Below are 22,819 nucleotides of genomic sequence, written 5' to 3' on the forward strand. Positions count from 1 at the left end.
GCATTGTCATGCAATGTTTTGGACTTATCTCTGGGGTATAAAACGCTCAGTAAGTGGGCTAGTGTAAAAAATATTAGGAATTAATCTATTACATGTAAGAACCAAATCAATCCCATCATACTGGAGGGAATTTAACTTGAAAAAGATCAGCTTCCTGACTTGGTTAAACAAAGTCTATAATGTAATGAGACAAAAGTGAAGTAGTTTAAGTAATAAATGTTTAATCAAAGAATTTTACATATTATTAACAGCATTCATTTGGCTAAACATCTACACATTTGTAGAATCCTACTGTATATAAAGTGGGAATGTATCAAGTATAGACTATGAAAGTGCAAATAACAAGTCAAGGTTAGAGTAATTTTTTTTTTTTTTACATTATAAAATTAACTTGTTTACAAAATAGGCTTTGCCAAACTTTATTTCTGAATTGTAAAGTCAATGACTATGTTTTTAAAATATGTACCAAGGAAATACAAATTGGATAATGATCGTTTTCATGCTCAGGAGAGAACACCACAGAAACTCCGGGTACTGCACAAGTGAGAGGAACCAGAACCCACGGCTATACTGTCTGCACACAGGGCACTCTTTCTCACCTTACTGCAGCTTTGCAAGGCGCCTCAATGTGATACAAAGACTCTTTCTATTGAAAAATTACAACTTGATCTAAAAACTGATTGGTGTTGGTATTTTCAATCCAAAATAAATTTGTAAAAAAATCCTTTAATGGACTATTTCAGTTTAATATACAGTAATACACTGCAGATAAACGTAATATTTTCCCCAAATAATTTTAAAAGGGATTGATATCAATGTTTCTGATAATTGGGGATATAAAAACTAATGTGGACTTTTGATATCCATGGCATAGGAGCAATTCCCACACAGTTTATCCTAAGGGAACAGGGGAATATTAAATACTCTAATATAATGTCTGAGCCATACAGTTTAAAGTACAAGAAAATTTCAAAAGTGGGGTTTGGGGAAAAAAAGTAATCGAAAACCACAATTACAACTCATGTGGATATCAATACTAATATAACCTTTTACCCAGCCCAGGACTTGCCTGTACAAACTTAGTACTGAAATTTTGGTATCTGTAGATTTCTGATAAGAATCTGGCAAAACATTAAATGGAGTATTACGTATCTATTTTGCTTATGTTATGCTAGTTTTGATAATATGTAAGTAAAACAGCCATTCCAACAGTTTATTCTGGTTTTAATTACACACTGTACCATTGTATCTTAATTACAACTAGGACCAGTATTTTCTTCACAGTAAGACACTGATAACTAGGAAGTTGATTTTTTTCAACACTAAACAGTAATCACACAGCAAATGAGTATTGTGCAATACAACAAACACGTCAGCATTTGCGATTTAGGCAAACAAACCGATTGAACATTTAGTTGTTATATTTACTGTAAAGGCAAGGCCATGGGTGGTTTTATGGAGGTCTTTGCAATTCATACAGCATAGTTACTTCGGAAGAGACACTGAAATCTGAATTACTTACTTAACTGGCAACTATCCATTTAGGTTAGGCAAAGGCACGGTAACATGTTGCGCAGGATGTTTTATTGAGTTTTTTAATAATTGTGGGATTTACTATAACTCATGAAAACTCCACTTTTTTTCTATTTTATAAAACACTTACCATTAAAAGTAATTGCACCCATTAGTAATTAGAATGCACTGTAAAATTGTGAAAACAAAGAACTATGATTGCACTTCCAATAAAGTGTCTCTTAAAATACAGCACCGCTGTTGCTAATCAACTGTACTTTAATACTAAAATAAACTGTTTTTAACAGCAGCATTAGATTTAGTTAACTTAAGCTACAGGCTACATTTATTTAAATGCAGTCTCCATGGCAACAAAAGCCCATTAAATTCTGGAATATCATTGCTACCAAGTGGCACCTTTTACTTCCGAGAAGGCTGAGACTGCTCTGGAGCCCTCCAGGACACCGCACACCTGAACGCCTTGTTAGCGCACGAGTCAGAGTTTGGCACAAGTGGACTGTAAATAGACATGAAAAGAGATCTTTGATTCATGTGAAAATTAAAATGAATTACACTGTGGTAGATGCTGCACTAAAGGGAAGCCTTGGATACCTCAATTCACACTGCTCAGACAAAAAGGAAGAAAGAAAATTACGGAAGAGCACAACGAGATGGAGGAATGAAATGTTACTAGATCTGTCCAAAATAACTTCTAAAATGAAGAAAACTTTTATTTTTTTAAAAAGGAAAAACCACCCAAGGATTGGAGAGTAAGCCTTTAATTTAAATGTTCAATTTAAGTATTGCTGACCTTAGGCTAAACAGAGGACTGCATTTTCTTAAAATGTGGAATCTAACCTATTTATTTCATTTGTGTTTCTCCCTCCCACTCTTCTGTTCGTCAGCAAAAAGGGGAAAAGCTATCCAATTAAATACAAAAGAAATTCCCTGTAAGGTTAAAATCAGAAATGAAGCTACCATTCAAGGGAACTCCTTTGTATTTAATTCTAATGTCAGTGGTTTATAATTAGTTGGAATTAAGTGGATCAAATCTCTATAAAGCATATTCCACTAGCATACCATCTGTACCTGCAATTCATTTAGAGCCCCGAGGTGTGCAGCTCACACTAAATGTACTTGTTCAGGCCAGTCACTTGAGGTTTGAGGTGTTTGACTCGAAACATCAGAACCATCCCCCTTGTTGGCTGCCTCATTACCACTGTTGCCAGCTTGAGATGCTGTTTCCCCAGACAGAATGTTTCCTTCCAAAGGATTTTCTTCTTCTATTTGGGTTCTTCTACCTTCACTGACCACAGCATCTTCAAACAGTGAATCTTCTGGCGGCACCAGTTCCACATCCCTCACACCTTCTGACTCATCTTTGACACAGGGGAGCTGGGAATCTGCACTCATTTCTGCAGCTGCTGGAGGAATCAGGGCGATACTCTGAGGGTTCATGTCATGAAACCAAGCCATAATATTGCCAAGAAGATTGTCATTGATGTTGGCGTCCTGGCCAGCTGAGTCAGGGTCACTGGATGAGGGATAGAATTCACTTCTCACCTCACTGAGAGGGTGTGAACTCAGGGTGTCAGTTGAAAATGGGTCACTTTCTGCTCCTAGTCTCATGAGGCTGTTACCAAGTTCCAACAGCTCAGAACTGCTCAACGCAGCCCGAGGGCTATCAGTGTTCCTGGGGACGGAGTCCAGCCTGGAAGGTAAAGAGGTGCCTATCGCTCCTAACGATGCTTCATTACTGAGAAAGTCTCTATTTTCTTCATTGATGGCTAGCCCAGATTCTTGCAGAGATAACTGTATTGCAAGAAGTATATTGGGATCGTCTTCATCCAAGGAACTCAGAGCCTGAGGCAACAGAAAGTAAAATTACTTTAAAATTTAAAAGGAAAAATGATTGAACCCAGTGAGGTCTACCACTGTTCTTTTACCAAACAGATAATTAATAGTACCTCTATTTATACAGAAGAATTATCTGACCTACTCAAATCTTATTTTAATTTTCTTCTTGTGGATGCTAAAGGGAAAAAAAAAAATTACTTAAGGTAAATCTGAAATAGAAGAATCTTTCCCTGTAGTACATCTCTGAAGCAAAGATTTTAGAATGGAAGGAAGAAAAAGGAGAGCAATAGAAGTAAAAATAGGAAGCCAGGCTAAACAGAGAAAGAGCAAAAGCAGGGGCAACGAGGCTGCCCAGAAAGGCTACCTGAAGAGAGTCCTGGTTCTCAGAGTGACTGGCGGGTGTGTAGTCGTGCAGGGAAGAGCTGTGCAGTGCGCTCATAGACGCAGAACTTAGCACGGAGGTGCCAGGCCTGTGGCCACCGCCACCTTCCGGGATATCTGTTTCAAAGCAAGTGGTGCCAGAGATAATTTAGTCATACAAGATCTCATACATCTTTTTATTTAAATTGATGGTTTCTCTTTGAGTGCTGGTGAAAACCTGTGTTCACAAGTTCACTTAATCTTTCAGAGATTTCTCATCCATATTTGTCTCATCATAAACAGCAATACATATCTAACACTATTACTTCAAATCCATGATCATTCTTCATATTTTTGCTTGCATTATAAATGGTTCTATTCACAAATACAAGTGCTACCAAGTGCTCTTTTTTTTCCCCTTAAGCAATAAGAAAGATGTTTTAGTTTTCAGAGTTCTTAAAACTACAGAAGGACTCTGCTTGGTGGCGCAGTGGTTATCCGCCTGCCAATGCAGGGGACACGGGTTCGATCCCTGGTCTGGGAATAATCCTACATGCCGCAGAGCAACTAATCCCGTGTGCCACAACTACTGAGCCTGCGAGCCACAACTACTGAGCCTGCGTGCCTAGAGCCCGTGCTCCGCAACAAGAGAAGCCACTGCAATGAGAAGCCAGTGCACCGCAAGAAGGAGTAGCCCCATCTTGAGGCCTGTCGATCCTGATTTATTAAACATGATCTGCTGACACCATAGTTTAAAGATTTTCAATTAATAATTTAATATTTAAAGCTGATAATTAATATAATTTATCTTTAACACCAGAAATTAAAAAAAATGTTGATAGGAGAACTGAGGCTAGGCGAAAAATATTTCATGAACACAATAACAGTAATCAACAGCTACAATTTATTGAGTGCTCACTAGGTGCTATTAGTACTTAAGGCTTTTACACTTATTATCTCATTTAATGCTCATAATAAGCCCACAAAGTGATATTATTATTATTGCTTTTTTTTTTTAAAAAATATTTTATTTATTTATTTATTTGGCTGCCTCAGGTCTTTTTTTTTTTTTAAACATCTTTATTGGAGTATAACTGCTTTACAATGGTGTGTTAGTTTCTGCTTTAGAACAAAGTGAATCAGTTATACATATACATACGTTCCCATATCTCTTCCCTCTTGCGTCTCCCTCCCTTCCACCCTCCCTACCCCACCCCTCTGGGTGGTCAAAAAGCACCAAGCTGATCTCCCTGTGCTATGCGGCTGCTTCCCACTAGCTATCTATTTTACGTTTGGTAGTGTATATATGTACATGCCACTCTCTCACTTTGTCACAGTTTACCCTTCCCCCTCCCCATATCCTCAAGTCCATTCTCTAGTAGGTCTGTATCTTTATTCCCATCTTACCCCTAGGTTCTTCATGACCTTTTTTTTTTTTTCCTTAGATTCCATATATATGTGTTAGCATATGGTATTTGTTTTTCTCTTTCTGACTTACTTCACTCTGTATGACAGACTCTAGGTCCATCCACCTCACTACAAATATCTCAATTTCGTTTCTTTTTATGGCTGAGTAATATTCCATTGTATATATGTGCCACATCTTCTTTATCCATTCATCCGATGATGGACACTGGCTATTGTCACAGTGGCTATTGACACAGGCCATGTCCTGGCTATTGTAAATAGAGCTGCAATGAACATTTTGGTACATGACTCTTTTTGAATTATGGTTTTCTCAGGGTATATACCCAGTAGTGGGATTCCTGGGTCGTATGGTAGTTCTATTTTTAGTTTTTTAAGGAACCTCCATACTGTTCTCCATAGTGGCTGTATCTATTTACATTCCCACCAACAGTGCAAGAGGGTTCCCTTTTCTCCACACCCTCTCCAGCATTTATTGTTTGTAGATGTTTTGATGATGGCCATTCTGACCGGTGTGAGATTTATTTATTTATTTGGCTGCCTCAGGTCTTAGTTGCGGCACCCAGGCTCTCTAGTGGCATGTCAGCTCTAGAGTGCACAGGCTTAGTTGCCCCGAGGCATGTGGGATCTTAGTCAAACCTACGTCCCCTGCATTGGAAGGTGGATTCTTAACCACTGGACCACCAGGGAGGTCCCTATTATTGCTTCTTTAGAATGAGGAGACCAAAGCTTGGAGGAGAGGGTAAGTGACTTGACTAAAGTTTCACACTGATAAGCAGCAGAGCTGGGGTCATGAACTCAGGTCTGTCTGATTCCACAGCCCATGTTTTTTTTTTTCTCCCCCTCCAGTCAAGTCTTTATTGGGGCCCTTGCTGCAGCAGAGGGGAGTGAGAACAAACAACAGGTTCCCTAACAAACAACAGGTTCCCTTGCTTGCTCGCTCCCCAAGGGGAGGCGAGCTTGTTCCTTATATGGGGGGAGGGTAGGGGTGTGTCCAGTGTGTGTGTGGGGGTGGCTTAGGTGTTTTGCCCACCGCTCTGGGGGTGTTGAGTGCAGGCGGCATGTGCAGTACCCTGCCTTTGCTCCCAACACCCTGTTTTTGCTCCCCACTATTCAGAAGTGGCAGTTGAGTTTTTTGGTCTTTTGTATCTTTTTGTCCATAACTTGTCCCGACTGCACATGCACGCAGTTATTTTTAGTCCCATATAGTTTCTTTGTATTTTGTTGCTCAGAGAGAGGTGTGTCCAGGTGCAAGCATTGCAGCACTGCAGCAAAGGGTCCCAGGTCCCAGCCTGTCTCATTTTTAGTGCTTTTTTTTTTGCCACCCATGTGTCTTTCTGGTGAAACTGATGCTGGCTAAGGGGCCAGCTAGGGGATCTCAGTTCTCTCCACATGATCTCTCCGTGCTATCTCTCCACATTGGCTACTTTGGGCTTCCTCATAGCAGTCTGGCTTGGTCCCAAATGTAAGTGTCCCAGATGAAGAGAGAAAGAAAGGCAGAAACTGTATCCCTTTTGTGACCTAGCCTCAGAAGTCACATAGCATCTTTTTGACTGTACTTGATGTACCAAGGCCAGAGTCCATGTGAGAAGTTATGGGATAAAGGACACACAGGGAAGCCATTAACTGCACAGCCCATGTTCTTAATCGCACTGGTTTTCTGTATCCTGTGACGTTAGAAGCATCTGCATGCTGACTGTATATCTAAATTATAAACTGTTTCACAAATATTTAGATTAGCCACTTTTAAGAATAAATGCAAGAGAACTAAGAGATTAAAACAAACCCAACTCAAGAACTCACCTAAAGTGCTTTCACTTGGCTCATCAGGGTCCGGAGGATTACTAAGCATACTGTGCACATCTCCTCGACGGCGTTGTTGTCTGTGCCTCCTCCGATACTGAAATTCAGCATATTCCTGCATAAACCAAAGGTTATAAAATACAGGAGAGCATGCAAATTTTTAAATGCAAATAAAACAAACAATACACTTTTTTTCTAGGAAAAAAATGTGTGATTTTATATACATATTATAAAATCACTTGGCTTTAGAAAAAGAAACTGCAGGTATTGCCATGCCAAGGAAACAGAAACGGTAAAATGGAAAAAGAAAAAATTTTAAATAGGCGTTATAATTGTCTGGATAAATTGGGAATACTTGCAAGCTCCAATGCTAGATCATAACTGAGCCTTATTTCATATGCCTGGGTCTTGTTATCTAATATTATAACTAATACCAGAATGATTTTACTAATAAAAGTTAGGCCCTCTCTGGAGGTCTGGCTTTAAAAAAAATGACTGTGATATATGCAACAGAAAATAAAAGAAAAAAGATAAAATAAAGAAAAGCACTAACAGTTAAGTACTTGTTAGATTGCTGGATTCTGTATTCTTTGGGACTACTATATACCATACTCACATCAAAGAAGAATATGAGGTTACCTTTAAAATAAGATGTTACTTGGCTTCCTTCCTATATTAGTTAATACGTGGGGTTATCTACAACCCAGGCAGGGGGAAGTGTTTTCTATTTAGCATACGGGAAGAACACAGATTTGGGCAGATGTCCCTGAGTTTATTTTACATTTGTGATAATAGTTTAAAGTGGGTTTGCTATCACCAGAGGCAGAACCTGGGCCTACCTGCTATTATCTGCGTACAAATGTACTTTTCCAGATTTTAGTGACAGAAGAGACGAGAAGACAGGCCAGTGTGCATGACACCAGCATAAAAAGGCTAATTTTGAGAATCGTTATAGACTCTTTCAGGGATAAACAGTAAAATACTCAGATTTATGATTATCTCTAGAATATTCAATATGCTTATGTTGTGAAAGTAACTGGAATAAATGAAAATAAGTTTTAAAACCCCAGTAAAACTTTTACATCATACAACTCTGGTTAAATTTATTCAAACTCCTTCATCTACGTAAGCAGTTGGACCCTAATTAAAGAATGGAAGGCATTCTACCAGGTTAGAAACAAATGAACGTAAGATACTACAAGTGCCCAGAGAGATTATTCAGGTTCTTTAAATTTACTGCTGAGCTGGGGTATCATTTCCTCTTTTCCTGGAGGCCCATGATCCAAAACTGGACGACTGTTAATGTGTCATCATGGTTCACTGGACCACTGAGGACTACCACGTTTCTCAGACAAAGATGGCAAGAAAACATTATTTCAGTTAAGATTTATCTTTAGGGAGAATTTGTTTACTTTGTACACTTGGTGATGGTACAAAGTTACTCTGAATTAAATAAACTATTTCTGACCATAGAATATACATATTTCCAATTGAAGAAAACTAAATGGTTAAAAAGCCTGTAAAAGAAACTTGTTATATTTATAATTATTCTGATAAAAAACTCAAATGGCGTTCTCTCACCATGCAACAGGCTTTAAAAAAATTGTTTTCATAAAATTAAACTTATCTGAAAATTTCCATGGACTCCTAAGATCTTCAAGTAAGCATATGAAAAGGCTTTAGTCGGGATACTCCAAATGGTTTGAGAGTGTTAAGGCTACAGAGAAGAGTGAGAAGTTCTAGGATTTATAGGGAAAAAAGCTTCCAGGAGTTTTTTTTTTCTTGTAAATTATAATAGCCACCATTTACTGAGCACCAATTTTGTTAGTGACTTAAACAGATGCTTTAATCCTTCCAGAACTTCCATGGGGTAGATATCACCATCCACAATTTAAAGATGAGAAATTAAGGAACACAGCCTAAGTAGACCTTAAGTTATAGGGCTAGACCTCAAATTCTGGTGTCCCTTAGACTTTTCGATCATGCTGTTTCCTCTGGGCTCCACTGCCTTTAAAGTGGCACAAAACAAATACTGATGCTTGTCAATGACTCATTCAATTTAGTTTTAAAAGAATAAGATGTAATTAACTTTAATGAAAAATATAAATTCACCTAAAAGTCTACTGAAGTTTGGCAACATTATTTTTTTCAGAATCCATATGAAGGCAAAGAGCTAATTTTTATAGATATAATTTTGGCAGATACTTGATAGTCACACACATGCAGAATTTTAAAGGTTCATACTGTGTGGTAATTCTTTAGATCTGCAATAAGGTTTACATAAAAGCTTGGTGTTCAATGTACCAAAGACTTTAAAGAATAGAAAACTGAAAGTGAATTAAATTATCCTTGTAAAATTTATTAACTCATAAAAAGTAAATTTAAGAAAAATGTTATTTATAATTTCACAATTTTTAATCCCAAGGGAACAAGAGCTCAATAATTTTATTTATAAGTATTCACATGTGAGGTAAAAAGCCTGCCTATTTTTTTACAAAATGAAATGGTGTCAGTCATATTAGCAGACCCTCAATATTCAAGAGAAGTATTTTGAAATTACTGAAGTTATTGTCAGAGCCAGAAGCCACAAGATGATGCATACATGACTGTGAATATACTGGTAAAGGTTTTATTTTTGCTAAATTGTGTTTCTACCTTGAAATACTGAAATCTTTCTATTCTTTTTTTGATAACTGAAGCTTGTTTATTCCTCCTTTTAGGTGGAAGTTTTCCATACTATTCCCCAAAGCTGAAATTATACGATTACATAAAAATATTCAAGCACAGGGTCAGGTAAAGAAAAGGTTCATAATTTGTTTTACAACAGAAATTTCATTAATATATTAAAATTTTTTAAAAAAATTTAACTGAATTTAAAATTTCTGTATCAGAGCTCTAAGTACAAATTCTTCCTCAAGTAAATCTTGTTTTGGATATATCTACCAATACAAAAGGCCACAAGGTGATTGCAAGTATCCTTAGCAGCTGAAAAGAGAAAGTGTCTGATTTAAATAAACCACAGTCATTTATGGATAATAATCAATTCCACTGTCTTTCAGTTGCAGACAACTTATGGGCTATAAATGGTAAAGGTTTCATAGTTTGTCCCACTGCCTTCCAAGAATTAAGTTAAAAGGTTATCATAATATAAGCGTCGAATGGTATACTGTTGTATAAAGAACCAGAAAGTAGAGAGAACGGCTAAAACCATTTAAAATCAGACTCAACAGTGACAGTGGCAATTTAAATCTCAGAAAATAGCAATGTGATTAAGATTTTCACTTTATCTTATTTCTATTTGCAGCAAATGTTATTTGCAGTATTAGTATTTTAGACCTTCTGTATTTTAAGATGGTATATCAACAACAACAACAATGAAAACAAGAAGAGTGTGAAAATCTTAAAGAGAAGCAGAGAGCAACTATCAAAGCATTCTTTCTGCAGAAACACTAATGTCAAGTTTCCACCTTAGTAACTAATTATAAATCAATGCTAACAGGTTGTTGCAATAACTTTAAAAAAAAGATTGTCTATTTAGGTTTTTAATAAATTCAGACTGAAACAATATTACAACTAGAAATGCATTTCTAATAAATAAAACTCATATTTCTGTTAATTAAATATATTTTCCAAAAATGTAAGCTATAAATTGGCCTTCTGACTATTCAGTAATTAAAAATAAGAGAGGGTATGCATTTAATAATGTGATGATAATCCAATGAATAGGTAAATGTAGACTCTGCTGAGGCATTATTATTATAAAAGAAAGAAAAAAATATTGCTTACAATCTCAGTAGGATATTCAGAATAGATGAGGGTGCAAATGCAAGCAGGATTGCACTAAGGAAAACTATAACTAACCAAACCAAACCAAACCGGCACAAAACAATTACCTCAGGTGATGCAAATCCTAAATATTCCCAATCCCATGTTCCACCAGCAAAGCTACAAAGAAATTAGACATACCATTTGATTTATTATCAGTACTACAAAGTACAAACAATCAGACCCTTGCCCTTTGAACATTACTTTTAATTCCTCTGCTTGGAACTTGCTTAACCAAAGATCAACTACTGAATATAATTAAAATGATTCTTTCATTATTTCTTTCAAATTCTACATTGCTTTATGTTTGTATAAAATGGTGGAAAAATTAAAAATCACCATGCTATACCAGAGTATTTTACAATTGCTTCTATTTTTATTTTTAGGGGTTTATGTAAAAATAAGGGTCCAAGGAATTTCTAATGCTTATAATTAATATGAATAAGAAAATATGCTTCAATTTATAATGGCATAAGTAGTATAAGTGTCTGAAATAAAACAACCAAAACTCAACTGCTCTTTAATGGATGAATACGGATCACTTAAAAAACTTTACTAATATCAGATTTCTAATTTCTTTACAACTTCTTACCAAAAAATACAAATATGACCTTAACAATTTGGCAAGGCTTCCAAATTCTACATTATAAGATGTTTTTGACTATCAAAATGATGCGTTAGAATACTTGTTGAATTATGAGTTCACTTTAGTGTGAAATTTACCTAGCCTAATTTAGTCTGAGAAACTATACAACGAAAAACAAAAAAATAAAAAAAATAGAAACAGTACTGGGGAAAAAAAAAAACACCAAAAAGAAGTTAACATACTTTTATCAGCTATCCATATTTTAGGTATAAGTAACTTTCAGGAATATGAACCCTAGTTGGACAAAAAAATAAACCTGCTAGCATTTGTGGCTGGTGCTAGGATGAGTTCCATGGTGTGTATCCTTTTCACCTGCGTCTTGGAGCTTCTGGTGAGTCTGCAGGAGCAACTCCCCGAGCCACAGATGCCAGGAACTCTTGCCTCTTCTGCTGTACAAGGCATGCTGCCTTGATTATCTTGTGGCGGGGTGTGCGAAGGTAAGGCCTATTGACTTTTTGGGCAAGGTCTTCAGTGACCATCTCTAAGTCTGTCTATGTTAAGAAGAGGAAAAAAAAAAATTATAGGTTGAGTGGGTTAGTCAATAGCAAATCCAGTCTCCGTCTGGTTAAATCTAACTCCTCTGAAATCAGAAATTAATCCAAATTTTATATAACTTCCAATTTAACATGTGTTTCTACTTCGCACATTTTAGGAAAACAGCATTCATTCAATAGGCATTTATAGTAATGTAGTTGGTATGGATACAAAGAAGTAGTGAGTATAGTATAGCAGCTGTATAAAAAAAATTTATAATTTGTCTGTGTGAAAAAGAACTAATAAATTTCAAGGCATTGTACATGTAAGTGCCTGACCACATGGTACAGACTGTACGTAAATGCTGAAGGAATGTGAAGCAAGGCAAAACCTTTGTGATTTGGGGTTAGCTCTGGAAGGCCTCATGGAGAAAATGAATATTCAGCATTGAAGGAAATGTAAGATATAAATTAGTAGAGGGGAGTTCAAAGGGATGACATAAAAACAGTAGCAAGAGGAGAAAGTTTGGTGACTTCAAAAAAAAAGAGGAATGTACAATGAACCTGGTCAGCTACACTGATGTCAGTTTGCTTACATGTTTTGTTTTGTTTTTTCAAGTACTCTTAAGTTTTTTAGTTGTACTGTTAAAATGAACTGGCAAATAGCAACTTTCCCATCTAGTATGTAATGTGGTTTGTTTCGTTTTTGAAGATAAAATTCCTAATTACATAATCAGAGTTAGGCCAGATTTTAACCTCAACCAGTTTAAAATAAAGAAATAAATGTGGGGGCTTCCCTGGTGGCGCAGTGGTTGAGAATCCATCTGCCAATGCAGGGGACACAGGTTTGAGCCCTGGTCTGGGAAGATCCCACATGCTGCGGAGCAACTAAGCCCATGCACAACTACTGAGCCTGCGCTCTAGAGCCCGCGAGCCACGACTACTGAAGCCCGCGAGCCTAGACCCCAAGCTCTGCAATAAGAGAAGCCACCGCAGTGAGAAGCCCGCGCACCGGGATGAAGAGCAGCTCCCGCTCGACGCAACTAGAAAAAGCCCACACACAGCAACGAAGACCCAACAGAGCCAAAAATAAATAAAGAAAAGAAAAGAAAAAAAAAGAAAAAAAGAAATAAATGTGGTAGGAAATGTTTGCATAGCTCAGAACTCATTCAAATCTGCACAGTGACAAATTCAAACATAAAGAAAATTTCAGTTTATTATTGGTAACTTTTCCTTTATTTAAAAACCATTCTAAAAACAGAAACAAAATTGTTTATTAATTACACTCAAGTAAGATAAACCTTAGTTATAAAGTGGTTGAAAAAGGAGAAAATCTGTTTTTCATAGTAACTGCATTTAAATTTAATAAAAAAGACATCTTACTTGCATGAGTTCAAAAATTTCTTTCTTTGTGCTTTTAGGTTCTAAGAAAAATCCATATGGATAAGAACACTTGAGAATGCGTCGAGTTTTCAAGAGCACGTGAACTGCATCTTCAATGAAAGTGGTATCTGGACAGCCTCCTTCAGCTATAAAGTAAACCAGGCAAAGTGAAAAATTTTTTTTTGCAAATACACTATTATAAAATTAAACAACTAAGTTTTCGTAAAAGAAAGAAAAAAAAAAAAAAAAAAGAAAGAAAAAAGAACAAGGATCCCTAAGAAGAAACTGCTTGAAGTAGCTATATGATAGTATTTATTTGAACTAGACTAAAAACCTACATAAAACACTCATACGTTTTGCATGTAGGTGACGACCTGTATGCATTTATAAATGGAGCACAGCCTGCAGTAGCCCAGGAGTACTGATGGCAGTCATGAAGGAATGCATACATTGATCCTGGATTCTGTTCTCACCCTGTGAGTAAACAAATCTAGCTTTAGGTCAACTCAAATGTTCCATGTTTTACTAAGTTTTTTAGGTTATCCCTAGTAGAATTCTACTCATTAAGAATCAGAACAAATGCCTTGCTAAGTTGCTTGCCAAAAAAAAAAAAAGCCTAATTATAAATTATGCTTCTGCAAAAACAACATTGTAAGGTAAAAGACACAACATCCTGGGAAACAACTGGGTAACAAATGCTAGTTAATAAACACTCCAGGGAGAGAAAGAGAGAAAGGGAGGAAGAGTGGTTTTATTTCTTCCTTTCCAAATCTTCTATCTTTCAATTCTTTTTTATGTCTTACTATGCTGTCTAGAACCTCCAGAAGGTTGAACAGAAGCAGTAGTTTACACCTACAAATACTTATTTTATATTTAGTATGTTTTGGGCACTGTTCTAAGTATTAGAGATACGTCCGTGATGGAATAGACTGTAGAATCTGTGAGGACTTTTTCTTTCAATTTTTACTGTGGACAATAATACTTCAAGAGTTTGGTATTGGCTTGATATAGTTATGTCATTACTATAGTCTAAGAACTAGTAATTAACAAGGAGACTAAGCTGCTATTGATGCTTTTTGTCCCACTCTAATTTATTTAACTTACGGTTATTGTTTTAATTAGGAAGTTATCCTCATGAAAATGGTGTTAGTACTCATTACTTTTATAAAATGGAGCGAACACAAGGGTAATCGATTGCATTTTAGGCTTAAAACCTTTTATATATAAGCTGTGATTATTTTAAAAATGTGACTTTTTAGGGACTTCCTTGGTGGCACAGTGGTTAAGAATCTGCCTGCCAGTGCAGGGGACATGGGTTCGAGCCCTGGTCTGGGAAGATCCCACATGCCGCAGAGCAACTAACCCTGGGCACCACAACTACTGAGCCTGCGCTCTAGAGCCCGCAAGCCACAACTACTGAAGACTGCGTGCCTAGAGCCCGTGCTCCAGAACAAGAGAAGCCACCGCAATGAGAAGCCTGTGCACTGCAACGAAGAGTAGCCCCTGCTCGCCACAACTAGAGAAAGCCTGCACGCAGCAATAAGGACCCAAAGCAGCCAAAAAAAAAAAAAAAAAGTCACTTTTTAAAACAAACATGCCAGAACCTGTACTCTGTGCGGTCACTGTGAGATATTATATTCTAATTATGTAACTAGTATTCAATCCATTTTTAGGAATGTTCTTTTTGAACTTCCATTTTAGGAACCATAAGTAAGCCCTATCTCATGACTTTGCTTTTTGACTCCAATGTCCGCTATTTACCAGTGAGATGATTTCTCCCAAAACTGTACTTGACTTCCATTCTATATTAGGCACTCTGCTAAATTTTCTCAAGAATCTTTGGGAATTCAGTTACATGACAATTTGATGGCTTGTGAATCTTGCTCCTTTGACTAGGTCAGGGATGCCTTTTTGGGCCCATTCACTTTTCCCAACATTGTAGAGCATCATCAGCAGTGGCACAGAGTAAGCAAAACCATAATGTGTGTTTATCTGCCGGCAGCAGAGGTTGCACTAAGAGGAGCAGGTGAGGTAAGCAAGGTGGAAAATCTTACCAGAGGCCTCAAATGCTAAACTACACTCTGGGCTTCCGAAAACTCCAAACTGCCAAATGAGCAAATGGAGATAAGGTATTCTTTTAAGGGTCTTAACCTCCTACCAATGAAGTGACTTAAGCATGACAGCTATTTTATATTAATTATCACACATATCACTTATAACTTACTTTCTTTGAGAGCTCTACTCAATTGCTCCATCTTTTCTTTGGCTGTTTTAAGAAGGCGTTGCTCTAACTAAAAGAATAGAAAGAAATAAATATATCATTTTCATTATTTATTCACAACAGTAGAGTTCAGCACATTTGAAATGATTTGGGACATACCTGATAGCTATGTTCATGATTTTTAAATCTTGTGTAGTAGTGCATAAATCTGTCAAGTTCCTGAAATCGTTTGTGTTTTTTCTCAGCCTAGGAAACAAAAGTCCACAAATGACATTTATAAATAGAAGTACTAGCTATTAAAATTGTTTTTTTTGATCACTGCAAAATTTTATTAGTAACAGATAGTAGTGCATACAGATTTATCGATTATTTTGTTGAGAAAATAATAACCAATACATTTTAAATGCTTCCCAGAACAAAGTCTTGTATTTGTATTCTCTGTGACAAACCACTGAAACCGCAATTCCCAGAGTATAAGGTAAATATGTCTCTCAAACCTTATGTTCATCAGATCTTCAATGTTTTATTATGTTGTTTATTGTTATGGACTGAAATGTGTCCCCCATCAATTCATATGTTGAAGGTGCAACCCCCAATGTGACTATATTTAGAGATAGGGCCTGTGAGATGATAAAGGTTGAACAAGGTCATTAGGGTGGAGATCTAATCCAATAGGGCTGGTGCCCTTATAAGAAGAGGAAGAGACAACAGAGCTTGCTCTCTCTCCTTCCTGTGAGGACATAGCAAAAAGATAACTGTCTATTAAGCCAGGAAGAGAGTCATTGCCAGAAACCGAATTGGCAGAAATCTTGATCTTGGACTTCCTAGTCTCAAGAACTATGAAAAATAAATTTTTGTTGTTTAAGCCACTCAGTCCATGGTATTTTGTTATGGCAGCCAAGCAGACTAAGATACTTATTATATGCAATAATATAATATTATATTGTTGATATAATGTTAAACTTGTTTTTAAGCCATTTTAGAGACATGCTGGGATATACGTCTTGTCTAATCTTCACCAATATAAAAAAAGGAAAATTAAAAAAAAACAAAGCTCAAGTTTACAGAGCTATTTTGTTTAAATTAAAGGCTACTCTAAAGTGTATTGAATTTAAATGCCTCATTACAATAAAGATAGGAAAAAAAGAAATGAAAAACATTGCCACTGGTATTAAGTGGCTTAGTTAGAGATCTTGGCTTCAACAGTTCTCTTTACCTCCACAGTCATTTCCTTGGATTGTTCCTCCACATGCTGAATGACTTCATAGCGAGTACATCTGTAATAACCTCCTGTGGAAGAACTATGTTTTTTCCATTCTTCTAGGCAAATCCAGCAAAAGTCATACTTGCACTTCAAAAGAAAACATATATGCAAATATCGTCCCATGTTAGTATGCAAATTATTTTCTAATTTCTTGTCAACCAATTTGTAGAGATTAAACAATCCTGCCTGTGTGACCAGGAACAAATCTTCTCAAAGACACACCCTCTTCTTTTTGAGGTTTTCTCTGGAGACCTTATGTGCGCTATGGAAAGATGTGGGGGTAGTTTAAAATTATTGCTTATAAGGATAAATTAAAATCATAATATTTTAAGTAATCTCAAGAAAGCTTGAAAAATATCAATGGGATATTCTTTCCAAATAATAAAAACGATCCTGACAAATGTTTCATTTTTCAGGTGCATAGTAATCTTACCTTGGTCTATAAAGCTCCACCAGTGTATTTGAAAACTGTTGACTTTGACAAACTGATTTTTAAACTGGGAATAAGTTAAAAAGGCCTCTAATCAGAACAGCTAACATAAAACCTATTTCTCATTAAAAAAAAAAATTCTCTTTCTTAATTACCATAATTTGCAGACAATGCCAAAAAATATGAGTATTCCAGTATGAAAATATATCCTTTTTTCTTTTAAATGCTTATGGATTTTGAGTCAGAGAGATCTTTCCAATTTAAATCTGTGTTTTCTCCCGGTACTTTTAGAGTTTGTTTAAAAAAATATTTAAATTTTTGATCTGTTCAAAATTTATTTGGGTATTCAGTATGAATTAAACTTTTATTTTTTTCCACATAGCTGCCCAGTTGTCTCAATACCATTTACTGAACAGACCATGTTTCTCTACTGGTTGGAGATGCCTCCTTTACCATATACTGAATTCCCATTTATGTGTCTATTTTCTGGGCTTTCTTTCTATTCTGTTTCATTGATCTGTAGATTCATGTACCAGCACCATGCTGTCTTAATTACTGAGCCTTTATAGTATGGGTTACTGTTTGACAAGGCTAGTTCCTCCTCACTGTTCTTTTTCAGAGTTTTCTGGCTCTTCTTACTTTGTTTTTCCATACGAACTTTTAATTAGCTTATCTAGATGCAGAAACAAAACCTGTTGGTATTTTTGTTGGAATCTTTCTACCCAAGAACTTTGTTATCTTTCCATTTGTTTGTCATCTTCTGTGTCCTACAGATAGGGGTCTTAACATTTTCTTCATGTAAGTCTTATCCATTTCTTAAGTTTCCTTCTAGATAAATGAGGTCTTCTCTTTCAGTATATATTCTATCTGAATGTTGTTGGCACACATGAAGGCTATTACTCTCTGCATATTACTTTTTTACTCTGCTAGGTAATTGAATTTTTATTGTTTGCAATAGTTTTTCAGTTGATTCTTGTGGGCTTTCTAGGTATACAATCATGCTGGCTGTAAAAAATGACAATTTTCCCACCTCATTTCTAATTTTTATATCCCCATTTTCTTTTCATTGTCAAATTATGTTGACTGGTATCTCCAGTCCAATGTTAATAATATTTGTGATGGGGAGTATCTTTATGTTGTTCTCAATTTTAGTGAGAGTACCTCTAGTTTCCCCACTAAATATCATGCTAACTTTTGGACTAAGATAGATTTATTTTTATCATGCTATTGCAATAAAAGGAAGAATCTATCTATTCCTATTTCTTTGTGTGTCTTATAAAGAATGGTTGTTGAATTTTTGTCAAAGGCCTTTTTGGCATCTACAGAAAGTTTACATGGTTTTTCTTCTTGTATCTACTACTAAAATGAGGTACAGTAATAGTTTTTTAAATATCAAACCATTCTTGTATTCCTGGAATAAACCCCACATGATTAATTATTCTTTTTTTAAAATTAAAAACATGTTTTTCATGGAAATATAATCGATAGTCAATTATTCTTCTAATGCACTCTGCTAGATTACATTTGCTAATATCTGTATTTTCCCCTCCAATATCTTATTTAGGACTCATGCATTGTTCTTCATAAATAAGATGGATCTACAGTTTTAATTTTTATAATCTTGTCAAGTGCTGGTATCAAGGTTCTACTCAGTTTATAATAATTTGAAAGTTTCCAGTTTTTTCCTTTTTTTCTTTTTGTCCTGGAAACAGTCTGAATCACATTGGAATTACCTATTCTTTAAAGCTTTGATAAAATTCTATTGTGAAACTGTTAGGGCCTATTGCTTTTAAAGGAGAGATCATTGAAAAACTCTCTTCTACAGAGTGAGTTTGTTTGGATATTTCTTCTAGAGTTAGTTTCAATAATTATATTTTCTTAGAAAATCAGTCCATTTCAAATCCAAGTTCAAATTTATCTGCAAGAGTTGAGCAAAGTTATCTCTTATTATTATTTTAGTTTGCTTTGTTTATTGATTAGTCCCCTTATTTCTTTTTTTTATAAATTTATTTATTTATTTACGGCTGCCTTGGGTCTTCGTTGCTGCACACGGGCTTTCTCTAGCTACAGCCAGCAGAGGGCTACTCTTTGTTGCGGTGCATGGGCTTCTCATTGCGGTGGCTTCTCCTGAGGTGGAGCATGGGCTCTAGGTGTGCGGGCTTCAGTAGTTGTGGCATGCGGGCTTCAGTAGTTGTGGCTCATGGGCTCTAGAGCGCAGGCTCAGTAGTTCTGGCACACAGGCTTAGTTGCTCCACGGCATGTGGGATCTTCCCAGACCAGGGATTGAACCCGTGTGCCCCGCATTGCCAGGCGGATTCTTTACCACTGTGCCACCAGGGAAGTTCCAGTCCCCTTATTTCTTATATTGTGTATTTGAACTCCCTCACCCACACATTTTTCTTATTGCAAGCTTTGTGGTTTGTCTTATTTTCTTCCTTCAGAAAACCACTTTTGGATTTATTTATTAGTTGTATTGTTTTTCAGTTTTTGACTCACTGATTTCTGATTAAAAAAAATTCTTCCTCCTTGTTTTCAAGTTTGTTTTTTTCATTTCTTGAGTCATACCCTTAATTCATTCCTTATTTTGTATCATTTTAAGTGAATAAGGCTACGCACATTTCTGAATTGCTTTAAATATAGCCCTCAGGTTCTGAAAAAGTAGTTATTTATAGAAATTCTTTAATTTCCATTTTATTTTTACTCACGAGTTGTTTGAGAGATTTAAAATTTCCAAATGAAAAGGCTTTTTGTAACTTTATTATTCATTTCTATTTTATTCCATTATGATCAGAGAATGTTGATTACACCACTCTATTTTCTGGATCATTACTTAGATTTTCTTTGATGATCAATGGTCAATTTTTTTGGTGAATGTTCCATGGGTACTTGAAAAGATGGCATGAGTCCACCTTTTCAGGATACAGAGTCTGAATATATAGTAATCAGATATACCTTAGTCATTATGTCAAGTCTTATCTTCACTAATTTTTTCTCTACCTGGTATGTCACGAACAGAGAGCTGAATTAAAGTCTCTGTCCTCATTTAGCCCTTCACAAACATGTACTTACACAATAAATCCTGTACTTGTTTCAAGGTTCTGACAGTATGCAAGTTCTTTTGTTGCCTGCTAAAAGCAAACCTTGTGCCTGATTTGATCCAAGTACCCTTCAGTACAGCTCCACTGATCTCTCAAAATTAGTGGCAAAACTTTCTACAAACAGCAAAATTTTACATTCTATGATAAGGAAAAGAATACAGAACTTTAATAATTTTTTATATTTTAGTTGCAGCATAGTTTTCCACAGAGCCAGATCAATAAAATTACTATAAGTGATTTAAAATGTGTAAGAATGCAAAATTTAAATAGCTTCCTGAAAATTATCTAAAGGGAAATGAATAAAGAGAGTTTTTTAAATAAATGAACTTATTTTTATAGGGCCAAACCTGTCATTCTTTTAAAATGTTTAACAATTTGATTCTAGAAAGTAAAAACTATCTACTGAGTAATAACCAATACTGAAGCATTAATAAAGGTATATTATGATTTAGTCATTGTGTTAGAAAATAGATTCAATTACATATTACCTGTTGTCCCACCTTCACATTTTAAAAAAACTATAAAAGTATAAACACTTTCACGTCCTAGATGTCTTCTTTTATGTCATGAGAATTACTCATCAGTTTCCTTTGTTCAATGCAAATACTTCAGATGGTTAAATAAGACTACATTTACATAGTATGTAAGTAAATGTTTCTTTTATATGCAAAAGAAGTTTAAGCAAAATCTGTTTAAGATAAATTACCTTACATCATTAGCCTGATTAATTCATGAAAATATTCATTCACTCAATACATATCTATCAACTATTTACTGCTGGTAGGTGCTGTGACTGAAATAAAGGTAATGTTGGATCCTGCCCTTTTATTAGTAGCCCAACTGCTGATTTTTATGGTCAACGTGTATTTTTTTTTTACACATCTATGTAGTCTATATCAGACTGTCCAAGAAAAAACTAATATGGATGTTGGAGATAGGACTGCATATAAATGAAATAATTTTGGCCTGATCAGCTAAACTAATAAGCAATTCTGAGCATTTTACTCAGAACACTACTAAGTTTTTCTTCTTAGGAAATCATTACTGTCTCACTAAGACAATTCATTCATGTTAATTTATTATAATATAAAATCATCTGGTAACTGTCATTATTTTTGAAGTCATAATAATAATGATCATTAGCCTCAAGGTAAAAAAATCAAGAAGTACTTAAAGAGAAGATATTGATGTATTTTATTGAAATCTTAACTATGTGGGTTTCTTTCACATCCTAAATTAGAAAAATTATATTGCTCTTCTCTCAATAATTTTAAAAAATTATTTTTATATATATGGCATTCCCAAGGAAAAGGAAAAAAACTGAGATATTACAGTTAAGCAAAAATGTTCATAAATGTAGGCATGGATTAATAAAATATTATTAACTTAATTCTAGAATATTTGTTTTAAATATGGTAGTTTCCTTCTATGCAACTAGGTCAGGAGGGTAGCCTTCTAACAGTAATTATTTATAATAATTTTTAGCCAAGTGACATTTTCATTTTCAATATAGTAATGAGTTACTTATTTAATTGATGATTTCATTAGCAAACCTAAAGTCTGCCCACTGTTTTGGGCACCTTTCTTATATAGACACCAGGATTTAAATTTGGACTTAGGGGGATTGCTTGGGGTCTGACTTGGACCTTGAGACTATGCTGTGTGCTCCAAAATCAGCTTTGCAAGAGATCTATGCAAGGTAGCACTCAATCATTTAACATTATTTATATATACACAAAACTCTCTCAGAATCCTCACTGGGGGAGTGGGTGACCGGGAGGGAAGGACTCAGGCATTTCTGATCTGGCCAAGTACCACTGAATCCTTACCTTTATTTTTAACATTCACCATGATTGTAAAATTTAGTAATATAAACCAACATTTATGTTATTTAACAAAGAATGTAGAATACAATCTTCTAGAATCCATCTGAAAGCCAATAAGATACCTATGCTTACAGCATTTCTTCTTTGGATTCACAATCAAATGAAGGTTCTAACTGCAAAGCATGTATTGTACAATCCTCTTTAACTTACCTTAGCACACTGCATGTGATTGCATCCCTCGTTCTTCTGTATTGGAGACTTACAGTTAGCACAAGGCTTGGAGTTAGTTAACAACCAGAGACAATTGGCAGCATCCTCATAAGCTTCACTAACTCCCACAACTTTGGGATATAAAGCACAAATACAGAAATAAATGATTTAGTGTACAACTCCAGATGGAAAAACACTCAAAGTTTTCTTTGCAGGCTGTCTCTCAATTTTAAATATATACTTATTTTCCTATTAGGGTCTATGGCAAAGTTTTTACCCATGAAGGCTTCCCTGGTGGTGCAGTGGTTGAGAGTCTGCCTGCCAATGCAGGGGACACGGGTTCGAGCCCTGGTCTGGGAAGATCCCACATGCCGCGGAGCAACTAGACCCGTGAGCCACAACTACTGAGCCTGCGCGTCTGGAGCATGTGCTCCGCAACAAGAGAGGCTGCGATGGTGAGAGGCCCGCGCACTGCGATGAAGAGTG

At 35.7% G+C, this 22,819-nt stretch overlaps 1 protein-coding gene across 8 annotated transcripts in view; it reads right to left on the minus strand.

The window, feature by feature from the left end:
- Positions 1–403: 403 nt before the first annotated feature.
- ANKIB1 (ankyrin repeat and IBR domain containing 1) overlaps positions 404–22,819 on the minus strand; it is a 138,086-nt gene continuing 115,670 nt past the window's right edge. For 6 of the 8 annotated variants that reach the window (XM_082398225.1, XM_082398220.1, XM_082398221.1 and 3 more), the window contains 10 exons: positions 22,334–22,464; positions 16,722–16,856; positions 15,665–15,751; positions 15,509–15,575; positions 13,285–13,430; positions 11,741–11,919; positions 10,851–10,902; positions 6,958–7,072; positions 3,734–3,867; positions 404–3,375 (listed from right to left, as the gene is read on the minus strand). In XM_082398225.1, the coding sequence (XP_082254351.1) occupies positions 2,635–3,375; positions 3,734–3,867; positions 6,958–7,072; positions 10,851–10,902; positions 11,741–11,919; positions 13,285–13,430; positions 15,509–15,575; positions 15,665–15,751; positions 16,722–16,856; positions 22,334–22,464 (1,787 nt within the window). In that variant the 3' untranslated portion in view covers positions 404–2,634. The remainder of the gene's footprint in view (positions 3,376–3,733; positions 3,868–6,957; positions 7,073–10,850; positions 10,903–11,740; positions 11,920–13,284; positions 13,431–15,508; positions 15,576–15,664; positions 15,752–16,721; positions 16,857–22,333; positions 22,465–22,819) is intronic. The other 2 variants (XM_082398223.1, XM_082398224.1) reach the window with 2 other exon arrangements.

This window comes from Balaenoptera borealis, assembly GCF_965194805.1.
Source record: "Balaenoptera borealis genome assembly, chromosome: 7".
Classification (NCBI taxonomy): Eukaryota; Metazoa; Chordata; class Mammalia; order Artiodactyla; family Balaenopteridae; genus Balaenoptera; species Balaenoptera borealis.